General features: G+C 51.4%; 2 protein-coding genes across 2 annotated transcripts; both read right to left on the bottom strand.

Annotated features, from left to right (window-relative positions):
- Positions 1-1,375: 1,375 nt before the first annotated feature.
- Ovca2 (ovarian tumor suppressor candidate 2) lies at positions 1,376-2,761 on the bottom strand. The gene is made up of 2 exons (XM_013016585.1): positions 2,468-2,761; positions 1,376-2,314 (listed from the first exon to the last, which is right to left on the bottom strand). Exons 1-2 carry the CDS (start codon positions 2,607-2,609, stop codon positions 1,782-1,784), a joined length of 675 nt encoding a protein of 224 aa, XP_012872039.1. The 5' UTR covers positions 2,610-2,761; the 3' UTR covers positions 1,376-1,781.
- On the bottom strand, positions 2,194-12,464 carry Dph1 (diphthamide biosynthesis 1). Its single transcript, XM_013016584.1, has 13 exons — positions 12,392-12,464; positions 9,491-9,643; positions 9,309-9,372; positions 7,774-7,895; positions 6,966-7,123; positions 6,689-6,810; positions 4,707-4,775; positions 4,200-4,356; positions 4,002-4,102; positions 3,481-3,559; positions 3,037-3,177; positions 2,775-2,870; positions 2,194-2,278 (listed from the first exon to the last, which is right to left on the bottom strand). Exons 1-12 carry the CDS (start codon positions 12,450-12,452, stop codon positions 2,790-2,792), a joined length of 1,308 nt encoding a protein of 435 aa, XP_012872038.1. The 5' UTR covers positions 12,453-12,464; the 3' UTR covers positions 2,194-2,278; positions 2,775-2,789.
- Between the last annotated feature and the right edge of the window lie 491 nt (positions 12,465-12,955).

Raw genomic sequence — 12,955 nt, 5'->3', positions numbered from 1 at the left:
CTTTTTTCTTTTTGCTTATGTGGTGCTGAGGAATCAAACCAAGGGCCTCAGGCATGCAAGGCAAGCGCTCTACCACTGAGCCACCTTCCCAGCCCCATGGAATTTTCTCTTTTAGTTCTCACAATAATCCCAAATAGAAGCTGGTATGTAGTCTTTTTTGTCTCCCAGTATCTAGCTAAAGGTAGAGTATAACTACCAGGAGGACATAAGTCCTTAAAGAAGACAGGATCCTAATGGGTCCAATCCAACAGATCTATAATTCCGTCTGTCTCTTCCTCCAGTCAATGGAGCAACAACAACAACAAAAAAAGGCAGCTAGGCACCAGTGGTTCATACTTGTAATCCTAGCTACTCACAAGGCTGAGATCTGAAGACAGAAGTTCAAAGCCTGCCAGCTGAGGCAGCGAAGCCTATGAGACTTATTCCCAATTACCCACAAAAAGCTGGAAGTGGAGTTGTGGCTCAAGTGGTAGAGGGCTGGCCATAAGCAAAAAAGCCAAGGACAGCGCTCAGGAAATGAGTTCAAGCTCCAGGACCAGCACACACACACACAAAGGCAAGGCAAAGGCCAACTAACTTCCCATCTGGTTCAACACAAACTAGTAAAATTGCTGGGTGCTGGTGGCTCATGCCTGTAACCCTAGCTACTAAGGAGGCTGAGATCTGAGGACTGCAGTTCAAAGCCAGCCCTGGCAGGAAAGTCCATGAGACTCATCTCTAATTAACCACTAGAAAACTTGAAGTGGCACTATAGCTCAAGTGGTAGAGCACTTGCCTTGAGCTGAAGAGCTCAGGGACAGCGCCCAGAATTCTAGCCCCACAACAGAAGGAAAAAACAAAAAACAGCAAAATGGATCTCAGGGCACATGATTCCAGTTATTATCCTAGACAGCTTCTATCTATAGTGAGTTACCCAAATTCTTAAGGGATATGTGATTTTCAGAATGGATTGTGGGGTATCTGTGCAGATCTTATTAAGATCTCTGATACTGCAGTACAGGGTTGGTTAGCTTTTGTGGGGGCTGGGCTGGTAATGTGGCTTAGTGGTAGAGTGCTTGCTGAGCATGCATGAAGCCCTGGGTTCAATTCCTCAGTACCACATAAACAGTAAAACCTGGAGGTGGTGCTATGGCGCAAGCAGTAGAGTGCTAGCCTTGAGCAAAAGAAGCTCAGGGACAGTGCTTAGTTCCTGAGTTCAAGGCTTTTATAAACCTTTGTATTTTACAGAAGCAAGGAAAAAGTTAGAAAACAAAGAGCCAAATTAGAAGAAGGGAAAATAGCTAGATAGTCCTTAAAGTGCCTTGGGACTACCCAAGGGCAATATTAGGACTACTTAGTCCTTGGTTATCGATTCTCAGAAACACTGCAGATGTGGTCAAGTTTGCAAGAGGCAGGTTTACTCTGGTGCAGTATTTAGCTTCTATACAAGGTTTGGTACCACATCACCATTCAACATCATTGTTCAGAGGAGTTGGACCACTTGAGGAAAAAGCAGAGAAAACAGCAGAGGGAGACCAGCCTGCAACTCTCAGTGATCCAGAACTGAAGAAACCAGCCGAGAATGGGTTTTTCTGTGGGTAACAAGAATGTTCACAACCTGTACCACTTTATTGTGTGACAGTCATAGTGATGTCAGCTTCCCCTCTCACCTAGAGCTCTTAAGACCATCATATTCGAGTAAAACAAACCAAAGTCTCGTAAGTGCAGAATTGACAGCACAGCAGGGAGGTCTAGGGATGTGGAGAACATGAGGGAGGGCCGCCCGAAGGCTACAAAGCCGTTCATCTTTCTAAAAACTGGTCCAAGAACTTGAGGTAGGCCTGGCGCTGGGATGCAGCTGCTGGAATGAAATGGCCACCAGAGTGGGTGAGGGTGATGGCTTCAGGGAATCGGCTAGCCAGCTGCACACTTTCCTGAGAAGGGATGACGCGATCACTGTCCCCGAAAACATGAAGTGAAGGCAGTGACAAGGGACTCTGCAGGCTGGGTTCCTTGAGGCCTCGGGGACAGAAACCGGAAACAAGGATAATAAACCGCGGCAAAGGGAAGCGGGGATCGCCTGCCTGGCCCAGGGCGCACACATGGGCTACCAATGCAGCTCCCTGGCTGAAGCCAAGAAGTCCGTCGAACGGCCCCAGCTCACTCAGGGCGCGGGCCACTGTCGTCAGGGCTTCCTCGAGGCCCCTACACTCGGTGGGCTCGTCCAGGGCCAAGAACACGTCCGCCTCCGGCTCGGAAAACCACCAGCCCCGAGGCTGCTCCTCCGGAATGCAGGGCCCTACAGAAGGAGAGGATGGCATCAAGGCAAGAGGGAACGGGCAGAGGCGACAAAGGTAGCGCTGGGGAAGAGGGGAGGTGGGAGACTGAGGAGTTTCAAACTACAGGCGGGCGAAGAGGGGCCCCTGGGGCCGCAGGGCGGGAACCTGAGGCGTGCTGAGGGAAGAGGTCGTCTCACCGGAGTCGATAAGGGGGTGCGGGCCGCTGAGGCACACGAGCTCAGCGCGGCCTCGCAGCGCCTTCCTCAGCGCTCCCGTCTTCTCGCGGAAGCCCCGTTCGCTCTGCCGGAAGCCCGCCAGGCACAAAACCCGCAGAGGCCGCGGTGCGGCCATGCTACGGCAGCGCGCGGCACCGGCACCGGAAGCAGCTCTTCCCCGAGCGGAAGTGGATGCTCGAGGGCGGGGCAAAGCGCCGCCACAACGCTGGAGGCGGGGCCTGGGAGGGAGAGAACAGCCCTAGACAATAGGGAGGGGCGGGCGAGCCAGAGCCCCGGATACCTGGGCTCAGAGGTGTCAGGTCTCCAGGGGCGCTACCTTCTCTCCGCAGCTGCAATCCGTGCAAGTCGGAACTGGAGACGGGCGTGTAGTCCCCTCCTGCATCCGAGATCGAGATCGCAGACTTAGGGTATGGCTTTTGCGATTACCTCCATTCTTGTGCATTTCCCCTTGCGGCCGCAGGGCGGCGGCCTTGGCTCTCTTCGCCAGGAAGGCGGCTGAGCCGAGCTCCCCGGGCTGCCTCACCTCCAAGTCCCCCAACTACCTTCCCCAAAGCAGTTTGGCGGGGGCCCTGGGGAGTTCGATCTCGCCCGTGGTTCACTGTCCACGGCCCCAAGGAGCTGCCGGCGTAGAAGTCCATGGGATAAGGTTGCTGCCAGGTGATGTCCCTCAGAACCACAGCCGCCTAGGGGAGGAAAACTGGACAATAACTCACTGAACATCATCTGTGCCTAGATTATTGAATAGAATCCTAACAACGGCCTATGAAGAACATATATTATCCCCATACTGCAGGAAGAAAACGTCAGGCACAGACTGAAGAAAGTAGAAGCAAGGAAGAGGTTCGGCTGAGGGATTCAAGACCATGATTGAATGAATGGTTCAAGATCATATCAGACTGCCCATCTACACCCACCACATCTTAGAGCCTTCCCTTGACAGGAGGTACAAAGCCCACTCCCCACCAATTTTCACAACTTCGTGTTACCTCATAGGGGGTCAGCAGTGGCTTGGGGAAGGCTGTGCCCCAGTCAATGGAGAGTCGTGGGCATGCTACCTGCACCCACCTGGGAAGAGACACAGGTAAGACTAGGTGCCAATGGCCCCTCTCCAGAGCAGCCCATTAACTAATGGGATTTCTGAATACTGAAGTAAAAACTGCCACCTACTGCTATTCACAGCACTTGCTTGCATTGCCCTGTTTCCTCCTCTATGAACTTTCAGAAGACATGTAGCACATTTTTTTACCCTATCTTCAGAACCACATTTAAAACCTAGTATACAGAGCAGGTACCCTCAGATTCATTTCATCAGAAATACTGTGACATAGCCCCCAAGGCCTGACAAAGCATGTGACCCATTGTTAGGGTAGCACCCTGCTTGGGGCAACTGCTTGTCAAACTAAAATTTCATGACTATGTATGTGATTCTCAACTGCAACCTTGGTACTGAGCAGGACCCAACTTGAAGCCTCAAGTCAAGCTGGGTAGGTAAGGTGAGGAAACTTACACATCCACCTCAGGAAGTAGGCTGAGCTTGCTGGGGAAGATCTCGGACAGCAGCAGTCTCACAAAGGGAAGTCCTAAAGCTTGGAGCCGAGATTCTAGGTGCTGTTGGGAGAGGAAGGCAGTCAAAAGCTAAATCCCTTGGCCTACCAACTGCTTTTCAGGCAGCCCCCTCCTCCTGGGCCATCCCAAGCCCTCTGACCTCCAGGATCTTGGGACTGCCCTGGCGGCCCAAAGTACTCAGAATAAGGCCCCAGGATTTAGCAGAGCGAGCAGTGGCTATGGCTTCCTGGCGAGTGGCCTGCATGCGCTGGTGGTCATAATGCTCCCTGGACAGGACTTTGCTGTATGGGTCATACCTGGAAAAGAAGTTGCCAAGGTCAGTGACAGCCATTTTCCAGGTTCCTGCTGTATACAGGGTTCCCTGATACTGGCTTCCAGCAGGTAATTAGGGAATTAGGCCTCTGACAAGAACAGGGATTTTCACTGGGAAGATCAATTCCACAGCTAGAGCAGGCAAGAGGAAGTGTTTTAGGATCTCAGTGGGAATCTAGAAGCATTGAATCTAATACCCGTATATAGGACCCAAATGACTCGGACCATTACAGCCAGGGGCTGTTTAGTGGCTAGGGAATGAGGACCTGTCAGCATATTGAAGGCTTCAGGGGAAAAGATTCTGATTCCTCCACAACTGGTCACCATCACATACCGGTAAGCAGGAATACTAGGGTTGGCAATCATGACAGACTCCAGATGGAAACGACCATCTCCAAGATACCTGCAGGGGTGGAAAAGACAGTGTGGTGTGGGGCAGCAGCAGCAGAACTCTGGCTTAGAGGCCCAGGGGACTGAATTCAGGCCAATAGGCTCTAGAGAACCTAACTTGGGAGTTAGGGGGCAGGTTCTTCCACACCAGACTCAATACAGATGTGGATTCCAAAAATTGACTATGATTTGCCCAAATCAGCTCTGGGTCTCAGTCTGAGTTATAACAGCTGCTTTAAAAATAAAACAAAACAAAAGAACAAAAAACTTGCTCTAAATTCCAGTCCTGAAATAAGTCCCTGTATTAACTCAGTTGTACTAATTAATCCTCCAAGACACCTATAGTATTCTTATTTTAAAGATATAATGGATTCAGAGATGCTAAAACATCTGCTTAAAGCTGTTAAGCAGTTAAACAGTGTATATGTGACAGTGTATCAGACTGTACCATGCCTTAGGAGACTCCCTAATAGTATCTTTCAAGATGTCAAAGCTCAAGGCAGCTGCTTCTCCCCCTTTTGGAGAGGAATGCCCAACATTCAGGTCCCTCCCGCAACACACACCTTGAATCTCCCTATCAGTTCAGGCACAGGTGCACAGGAAATGACCTTCTGGGAGCAGGTCTGAACTAGGGAAGACCTTGATATGGGGCTCTGTCTAATGCAGGTGCAACAAAACTGGGGACCAGTAGGGCTGAGTCAAAGAAGGCCCATCCTTCTTCCTTGCCATTAGCTTGGAACCAGGCTCCCTCCCAGTCCCAGCCAGGGGAGCTGTCGGCTCTGAGGCTGGCTGCATTCACACAACATTAAGCATTTCCATTACCTAAAATAATTAGGCGGCAGGAGACACGCTGCTCCTGCTTGTTAGCTGTCCGGATGCTAAATTAATGGGGCTGCAGCCTGGGTGTGCCCATCCATCTTCTCCAATTATATTCCCACCATTTCTAGCCACCCTCATTCCCCCACATCAGCCCCTCTGATTCTTGTTCCCACCCTAGAACACAGCCTTCCAGATGGATGGTGGTCAGAACACTGGAAAGAAAGTAAACCTGAAATCTAGCTCCTATTTGGTACCTACCTAGCAGGGTGACCTTGAACACAGAACTTAGAAGCTTTAGACTCAGTTTCCTTTCCTATATAATGAACAGGATAATGACATTTCTCATGTCTCTACAATGTGGCCACTTTTTTTTTTGTCAGTTGTGGGGCTTGAACTCACCTGGGTACTGTCCCTGAGCTCTTTTGCTTAAGGCTAGCGCTCTAGCACTTTGAGCCATAGCTCCACTTCCAGTTTTCTGGTGGTTAATTGGAGATGGGTGCAGTTCCTGAGCCTCTTTGTGCTCAAAGCTAGTGCTTTACCACTTGAGCCACAGCACTACTTCTGCTTTTTCTGAGTAGTTTATTAGAGATAAGAATTTCATGGACTTTCCTTTCCAGGCTGGCTTTGAACCATGATCCTCAGATCTTCAGCCTCCTGAGTAGCTAGTATTTTAGACATGAGCAACTGGCTGAGAGGACTGCATATTAAGACTAGCCCAGGCGGGGCGCCAGTGGCTCATGCCAGTAATCCTAGATACTCAGGAGGCTGAGACCTGAGCATTGCAGTTCAAAGTCAGCCGGGCAGGAAAGTCCATGAGACTCTTATCTCCAATAAACCACTCAGAAAACCAGAAGTGGCACAGTGGCTCAAGTAGTAGAACGCTAGCCTTGAGCTGAAGAGCTCAGCACAGCGTTCAGGCCCAGAGTTCAAGCCCCATGACCGACCAAAAAAAAATAAAAAGAGACTAGCCCAGAAAAAAAAGGGACTTTTCTTTTTCTGCCTGGGTTGGTTTGAACCGCAACCCTCAGATCTCAGCCTCCTGAGTAGGTAGGATTACAGGCGTGAGCCATCAGCACCTGGCAAAAGTGGCCACCATTTTTAACTTACACAATGGCCTCCACCTCCTTGGGGAGTCGGGGGGATGTGCAGCCTAGGATCTCTCCAGGAGACAGGGGCTTACATTGTGGGACACTCACACGATACTCAGCTTTCAGCTCCTGGGCAGCTGCCTGTAGGGATAATGAAGGAAGGGAACAAAGTGGCTGGGAAAGGAAACCAGAACCAGAGGAACAGACAGGGGCATCTGACAAGGAGACCCAGAAACAGCCTAGAAAGGAGCCTCTGTCTGCCACACACGATATTGAGACAATCCTCATCCTCTTACCTGCAAGGTTGACACAAACTGAATGGTGCTGACCAGAGCAAGGGCACTAGCTGCAGGAAAGTTAAGGCGGATGGAGTCCAAGAGGTGGGCTGTGTCTATCCGGATATCAACAAAAACATACAGCACCCGAAAGTCTTGGACTGAGGTATCCATAGGAACTGTGGGGACAGAAGAGTTCAGAAAGCCATTTTGGGAAGCAGGAAAAGGCAAGGGATGACCCAGGCCCAATCTTTTTCTTCTTTTTTTGGTTGGTGGTGGGGCCTGAACTCTGGGCCTAGGCGCTGTGCCTGTGCTCTTCAGCTCATGGCTAGCGCTCTACCACTTGAGCCACAGCACCACTTCTGGTTCTCTGGTGGTTTACTTTAGTCAAGAGTCTCACAGAGTTTCCTGCCTGGGCTGGCTTTTAACCACCATCCTCAGATCTCAGCCTCCTGAGTAGCTAGGATTACAGGCATGAACCACCAGCACCTGGCCCAGGCCCAGTCTTTGAGCAAACAAGATGAGTGGCTTTGGCTCAAGGACAGAAGTGAGATGGATGGGAAGTAGAGGGCCAACGGTCTGCTAGAACTCCTTATTCACTCAGCCTGCTCTACCACCAGCAGACTTTTGAACATCTGCATCTGGGACAGTAGCACAGGTTCCAAAACAACCAAATCCAAAGGAAAGATCTACCTGCAAAGCAGGAAGGCCAGTGCTATCCCAGTTATCGGGAGAGACCTTGTGCCTGTACATGAGACAAGGCCTTGCTTTGGAGATTAGTGTGCGGCCTGCCTTCCTGCCTGAGTCCCGGTGTCCAGGCCCACCATACCCAGACAGCTGTGCCCGTAGTGCACCAAGAAGTCAGCCCCCAAGGCCCTTGCAGTGAAGTCATCTACACAGCAAGCCCCATAGGTCACATCGCCCATCACCATCACTTCAGCCTCTGTGAACCTAAGGGGGGAGACAATGGGACAGTGTTACCAAGAATGAGGTGGAAAATGGTACTAACTGTGAAGATAAGTCAGGATTCAACTCCTCACTCTCCACCTCTTCCAATTCCTTGGGTTGGCAGCTGCCAACCAAGAGTAGGAGGGGCACAGCTGCCACTTTCCTCAGCTCTGGCAGCAGCTCCGGAAACAGTTGCTACATGAGCATGTCTCTGCAATACCCTGACTCCTTATCCAGGTTCAGACTACAAGAGGGACCCCCCGGCCCTTGGATGGACATGCCTAGGCACCAACAGATTCCTCCCCTGACTCATCCCACCTTAGAGCTATGACCATGCATACACAAAGGTCCCCACACCAAGTGTACCTGGCATTGTGGCTTGCATGACGCAGCCGCCTTCCTGCCAGGACCCCTTACACCTTCCCACCCATAGTCAAGACCCTGGGGTCCAGGATGGGAGAGGACTCATATTCAGTTCCCCCACAGCACATGACACTACCCACATGCCTCATGTGCCAGGAAGAATGGGCTCTGGCCAGCACGTTGTCATGGGATTTGCTGCCAGGCTTGAATCACTGGGTAGTGGGGAAGACCCCTCTAGACCTGCCACAGGGAAGGAGCAGGAGGTCAAGCTCTTCTCTGGAATAGACTCAGACCTGGGGGACACAATCTGGCTCAGTAACTGGGGTATCAAATTCTTCACTTGAGGTATGGTGGGGGAAGCTGAGCTGCTGCCAGTCAGTCCCCTCCTCCACCCCTTCCCCAAATCAGGCTGTGTGCAGAAGCAGATTATTCAGCTCCTTAGAATGCAGCCCAGGCTCTGAGTCAGCCAGAGCACTTAATTTTTTATAGATTAAAATGTATGCAAATTGGCCTGAGCCCCAGAGAGCATTCCCAAGGGGCAAGAGGGTGGGAGCAGAGAAGTGGGTCTGTGGCAGCAGGAAGGGGGAGTAGAGTGGGGGCAGGGCAGCAGCAGGGAGGTGGGAGGTTCTCAGCACGAGATGACCTCCCCTCTCTTCATTCCCCCCTCCCTGCTTGTTCCAGATGGCTGAGCATTCACCCCCCCCCCCAAGGATGGCTCATTGTACTGAAGAAACTTAGGAGAGGGGGCAGGGGAACTGAATATCTTCCCAGAGGCACACTCTCCCCTACCAGCCTGGCTCAGCTCTCTTAAATGTACCTAAGAAAAAGGTGCCCCTAGCTACTTAGCCAGACCCTCCTCAGCACACTTCAGGGTTAGCTTTGTGTATTCTTAGGTTCCTCCCTAGGTCCTACCACTTGCTGTAGGCATAGACATTTAATTTTTTTCCCTAATTTTATAGGGGTGGGGACATGGACAAGAAGGTTACTAAGCAAACTGGAAGTTTTGAGTTGGTCCTTTTGGCTCAGCTTCCTCTCTAGTGGCCCAAACCTCACCTCTCCAAAATATCCACAATGGTGCAGGCAAACAGGAGAAGCCCTTCAGGCATTTGCAAGGCCACTGCAACACAGGGTGGAGACAAGAGAAGCAAAAGACATTAGGCAGAAGCAGACTTGAGGACTACAAGAGGCTGGTTCAGGCAACCTCTCCACCTGCCCCTTATATGCTCAGGGCTCACCCTTCTTGGCCTGGGCTTGCTGGATCCTCCAGATGGTCTTGGGAATCTCAAAGTTGTAGTTAGAAGGTAGGGCTTGGATGGCTGCCTGCAGCTGAGAGTTATTCAGGATCTCAGGGGGGATCTGATTGGCCAATCGGCCCCGAGGGGCCCGACCTAGAACAGATGTAAGGAGAGTTCACTTTCTGACCCAGACTACAACTAGATGCAGATAAGCTGTTAATTCCAAGTATAAGGTTCAGATTCCTGACACTAAGGAAGTTGTCCCAGCTTCCCACCACCCCCTCCTTGTATTCATCTTGAAGGTAGAAAAAGAATAATAAACCAGGAAGAAATCCATGAAGTGAGATTATTGGGACTCAAAGACTTAAGCCCATAAATGGAGTATGGCTCACCTCTTACCACAAAAGAGTAGATTTGACACCAGGGCACTGAGAGGCAAAGCAGAGCATGTTGTATAGAGCTCATACAACTCAAGTTCTATGAGTAGGCCCACACTGCTTAACACTTGCATTATTCTCACTCCCATTTAAAAAGGATATAAGCACCTATATTTAATTGATTTAGCAAGCTCCCAGTCCCATGGTTTCTCTCTATCCCCACCACAGGAAAGACAGAAAGACTACTCTAGTAAGGATTATGGACATATAGGTAAGGACAGAAAAACGATCTTGCCTTTAGGGATTAGCAGTCTAATGGCATAGAGAATACAAATAACTTCTTGAATAAAGAAAATATCGCATCTCTGTTTTGTTTTGAGACAGGGTCTCATCATGCAGCCCAGCCTGGCTTCAAACTCACAATCCTCCTACTTAAACCTTACAGACATGCATCACCATGCCTGACTCTACCATAGTTTTTTTTTTTTTTTTGGTCCATTGTGGGGCTTGAACTCTGGGCCTGGGCACTGTCCCTCAGCTCTTCAGCTCAAGGTGAGCACCCTACCACCTGAGCCACAGCACACTTCTGGTGTTTTATTGTTGATTAGAGTCTTGCAGGTGTTTCTGCCTGGGCTGGCTTTGAACCGTGACCCTCAGATCTCAGCCTCCTGAGTAGCTAGGATTACAGTTGTGGGCACTAGTGTCCAGCTACCATAGTTCTTTAGTAAGGCTGTGGTCCTGAGATTGGGTTCATTTATCCTATGTTTCACAATACATGTTAGAGCTACATGGCTATAATCCTAGTTACTACTCTGAGAATCTCGATTTAAAGCCAGCCCTGGCAAAAAAAAGTTCCTGACTCATCTCCAATAAACTACTCAAGAAATCTGGAAGTGGCACTGTGGTTCAAGTGTTAGAGCGCTAGCCTTGAGCACAAAGAGGCTCAGGGATAGCACCCAGGCCCTGAGTTCAACCTGCAGGACCAGGGGCTGGGAAGGTGGCTCAGTGATAAGAGTGCTTGCCTTGCATGCCTGAGGCCCTGGGTTCGATTCCTCAGCACCACATAAGCAAAAAGAAAAAAGCCGGAAGTGGCACTTTGACTCAAATGGTAGAGTGCTAGCCGTGAGCTGAAGAGCTGAGGGATAGCACCCAGGCCTAGCGTTCAGGCCCCACAACTGGACCCCCCCCAAAAAAAAAAAAACCAAGCTGCAGGACCAGCAAACAAACAAACAAACAATACAGATTAGCTTAGCCCCTGTGTAACTAACTAGGAGTCAATTCAGGAATAAGATAAAGCAAGAAGTTAATTTATTCAATTAATAATTATTGAGCTTCTACTGTAGATCAGAACTTCTATTTAGGGTCACTAGGATAGGAGGGTTGCTCCTAGATCTGTGCCTTCACTCTGTATATGCAGGGGATGAAGGGGTACAGTGGGTGAAGGGGTACAGTGTAGAACTAGCTTGGTAGGCTAGGGCTCTGAGACCAGATTTGGATGTTATTACTGTTAAGGACTGTGTGTGTGTGTACACATGTGTGCTGATCCTGGGACTTGAACTCAGGGCCTGGGCGCTGTCCCTGAGCTTTTTTTGCTCAAGGCTAGCTACCACTTGAGCCACAGCACCACTTTTGGCTTTTTCTGTTCATGTGGTACTGAGGAATCTAATCTAGGCTTCATGCATGCTGGGTCAGCACTCCACTACTAAGCCACATTCCCAGCCCTCCTTTAAGTTTCTTTTGCTCAAAGCTAGCACTCTTAACCATTTGAGCCACAGCACCACTTCTGGCATTTTCCTAGTAGTAGGTAAGAGTAGTAGATAAAGAGTCTCATGGTCTTTCCTGTCCCAGGCTGGCTTTGAACCACCATCCTCAGACTGCTGAGTGTCTGGGGTCACGGTGTAAACCACCAGCGCCCGGCCACTCTTAGGATTTTTTTTTTTTCCTTTGGCCAGTTGTTTCAAATGCCTTCTCTGGGCTCCTTGCAGAACTTGGGACAAGCCCAAGTCTCAGGGTGTGTGCTGGGCTCGGTAGCTCAGTATGTTCCCTGGGCCAGTCCTCGTTTTCTCCCTTTATCAAGACCTGTCATCTGCTGTTTACATCAATACCTCCCCCTCCCTCCCTCCCCCCCCCCGTGAGATCCCGTATGGTCCCTTGCACCTCCCCACCCCCCACCCCCGGGAAACACTCCTTTTGAGCCCAGCGGAGAGACTCCGGCTCCGGGCCTAACAGGCTGCTCCGCCGTCTCCTCCCTCCCGCTCCGGGCCAGCCCCGTCCATCGGGGAAGGATGGCGATCGGAGGACTGCAAGCTCGTGGAACAGCTCTCGACTGCACCCTAAGCCAGACTGGGAAAAAAAAACAACAACAAAAAGCCCCCGTCCGTCCCCGCGGGCGCCGGCGACGGCGGCCCAGGGCGAGTTCACGGCGGGACCGGCGGGGCGGAGGGAGGCGCCGCCACGGCTGGGGCAGGAAGGGGGCCCCACCCCCAGAGACGAGGTCTAGAGGCCGCAGTGTGGCAGCACCCACCTCTGCCAGGGCCGTTTCGGCTGCCTGGCTCCGCTGCCGGGGACACCACCGGCGCCGCCATGGCCCGCCAGCCCACGTGAGGGGGCCACACAGACAGCACTGGAAGAACGCGGAGAGCGCAGCCCTCACGATCGATCGCCGAGCAGCCAGCGAGGGAGGCGGAGACTCTGGCTGGGCGGAGCCCCGAAAGGAGGAGTCGGGGGCGGGGCTATCGTGGGCTCCACCTCAGTCTGGAAAGCCCGGACTCTTAGAACCTCAGCTAAGGGCCAATCTGAGCACTGCAGTTGCGCTCCTACACCGCCGACCTCGTCCTCAGTTTCCTTCCTAGGTCTGACACACTCACACCGGTGCTTCCCGATAAGCCTGTGCGGGGGGGGGGGAACCCACCAACTCTTCCTGTTGTTTCCCACCCTCACTCCTAACTGGTAACTAGTAGTCTGTCAGTGGATGCTGGGTGGCCTGAGCTCTGAGAATTGCGGTGGCTGAGCTCTGAGAATTGCGGTTCAAAGCCAGCCAGCCGTGGCAGGAAAGTCTGTGAGACTCTTAGCCAACTTAGTGTCTCCC

The sequence above is a fragment of the Dipodomys ordii genome, unplaced genomic scaffold (genome assembly GCF_000151885.1).
Source record: "Dipodomys ordii isolate 6190 unplaced genomic scaffold, Dord_2.0 Scaffold31, whole genome shotgun sequence".
Classification (NCBI taxonomy): domain Eukaryota; kingdom Metazoa; phylum Chordata; class Mammalia; order Rodentia; family Heteromyidae; genus Dipodomys; species Dipodomys ordii.
Note: the sequence above shows the minus strand (reverse complement) of the source record. Positions and strands in the feature narration are given on the sequence as shown.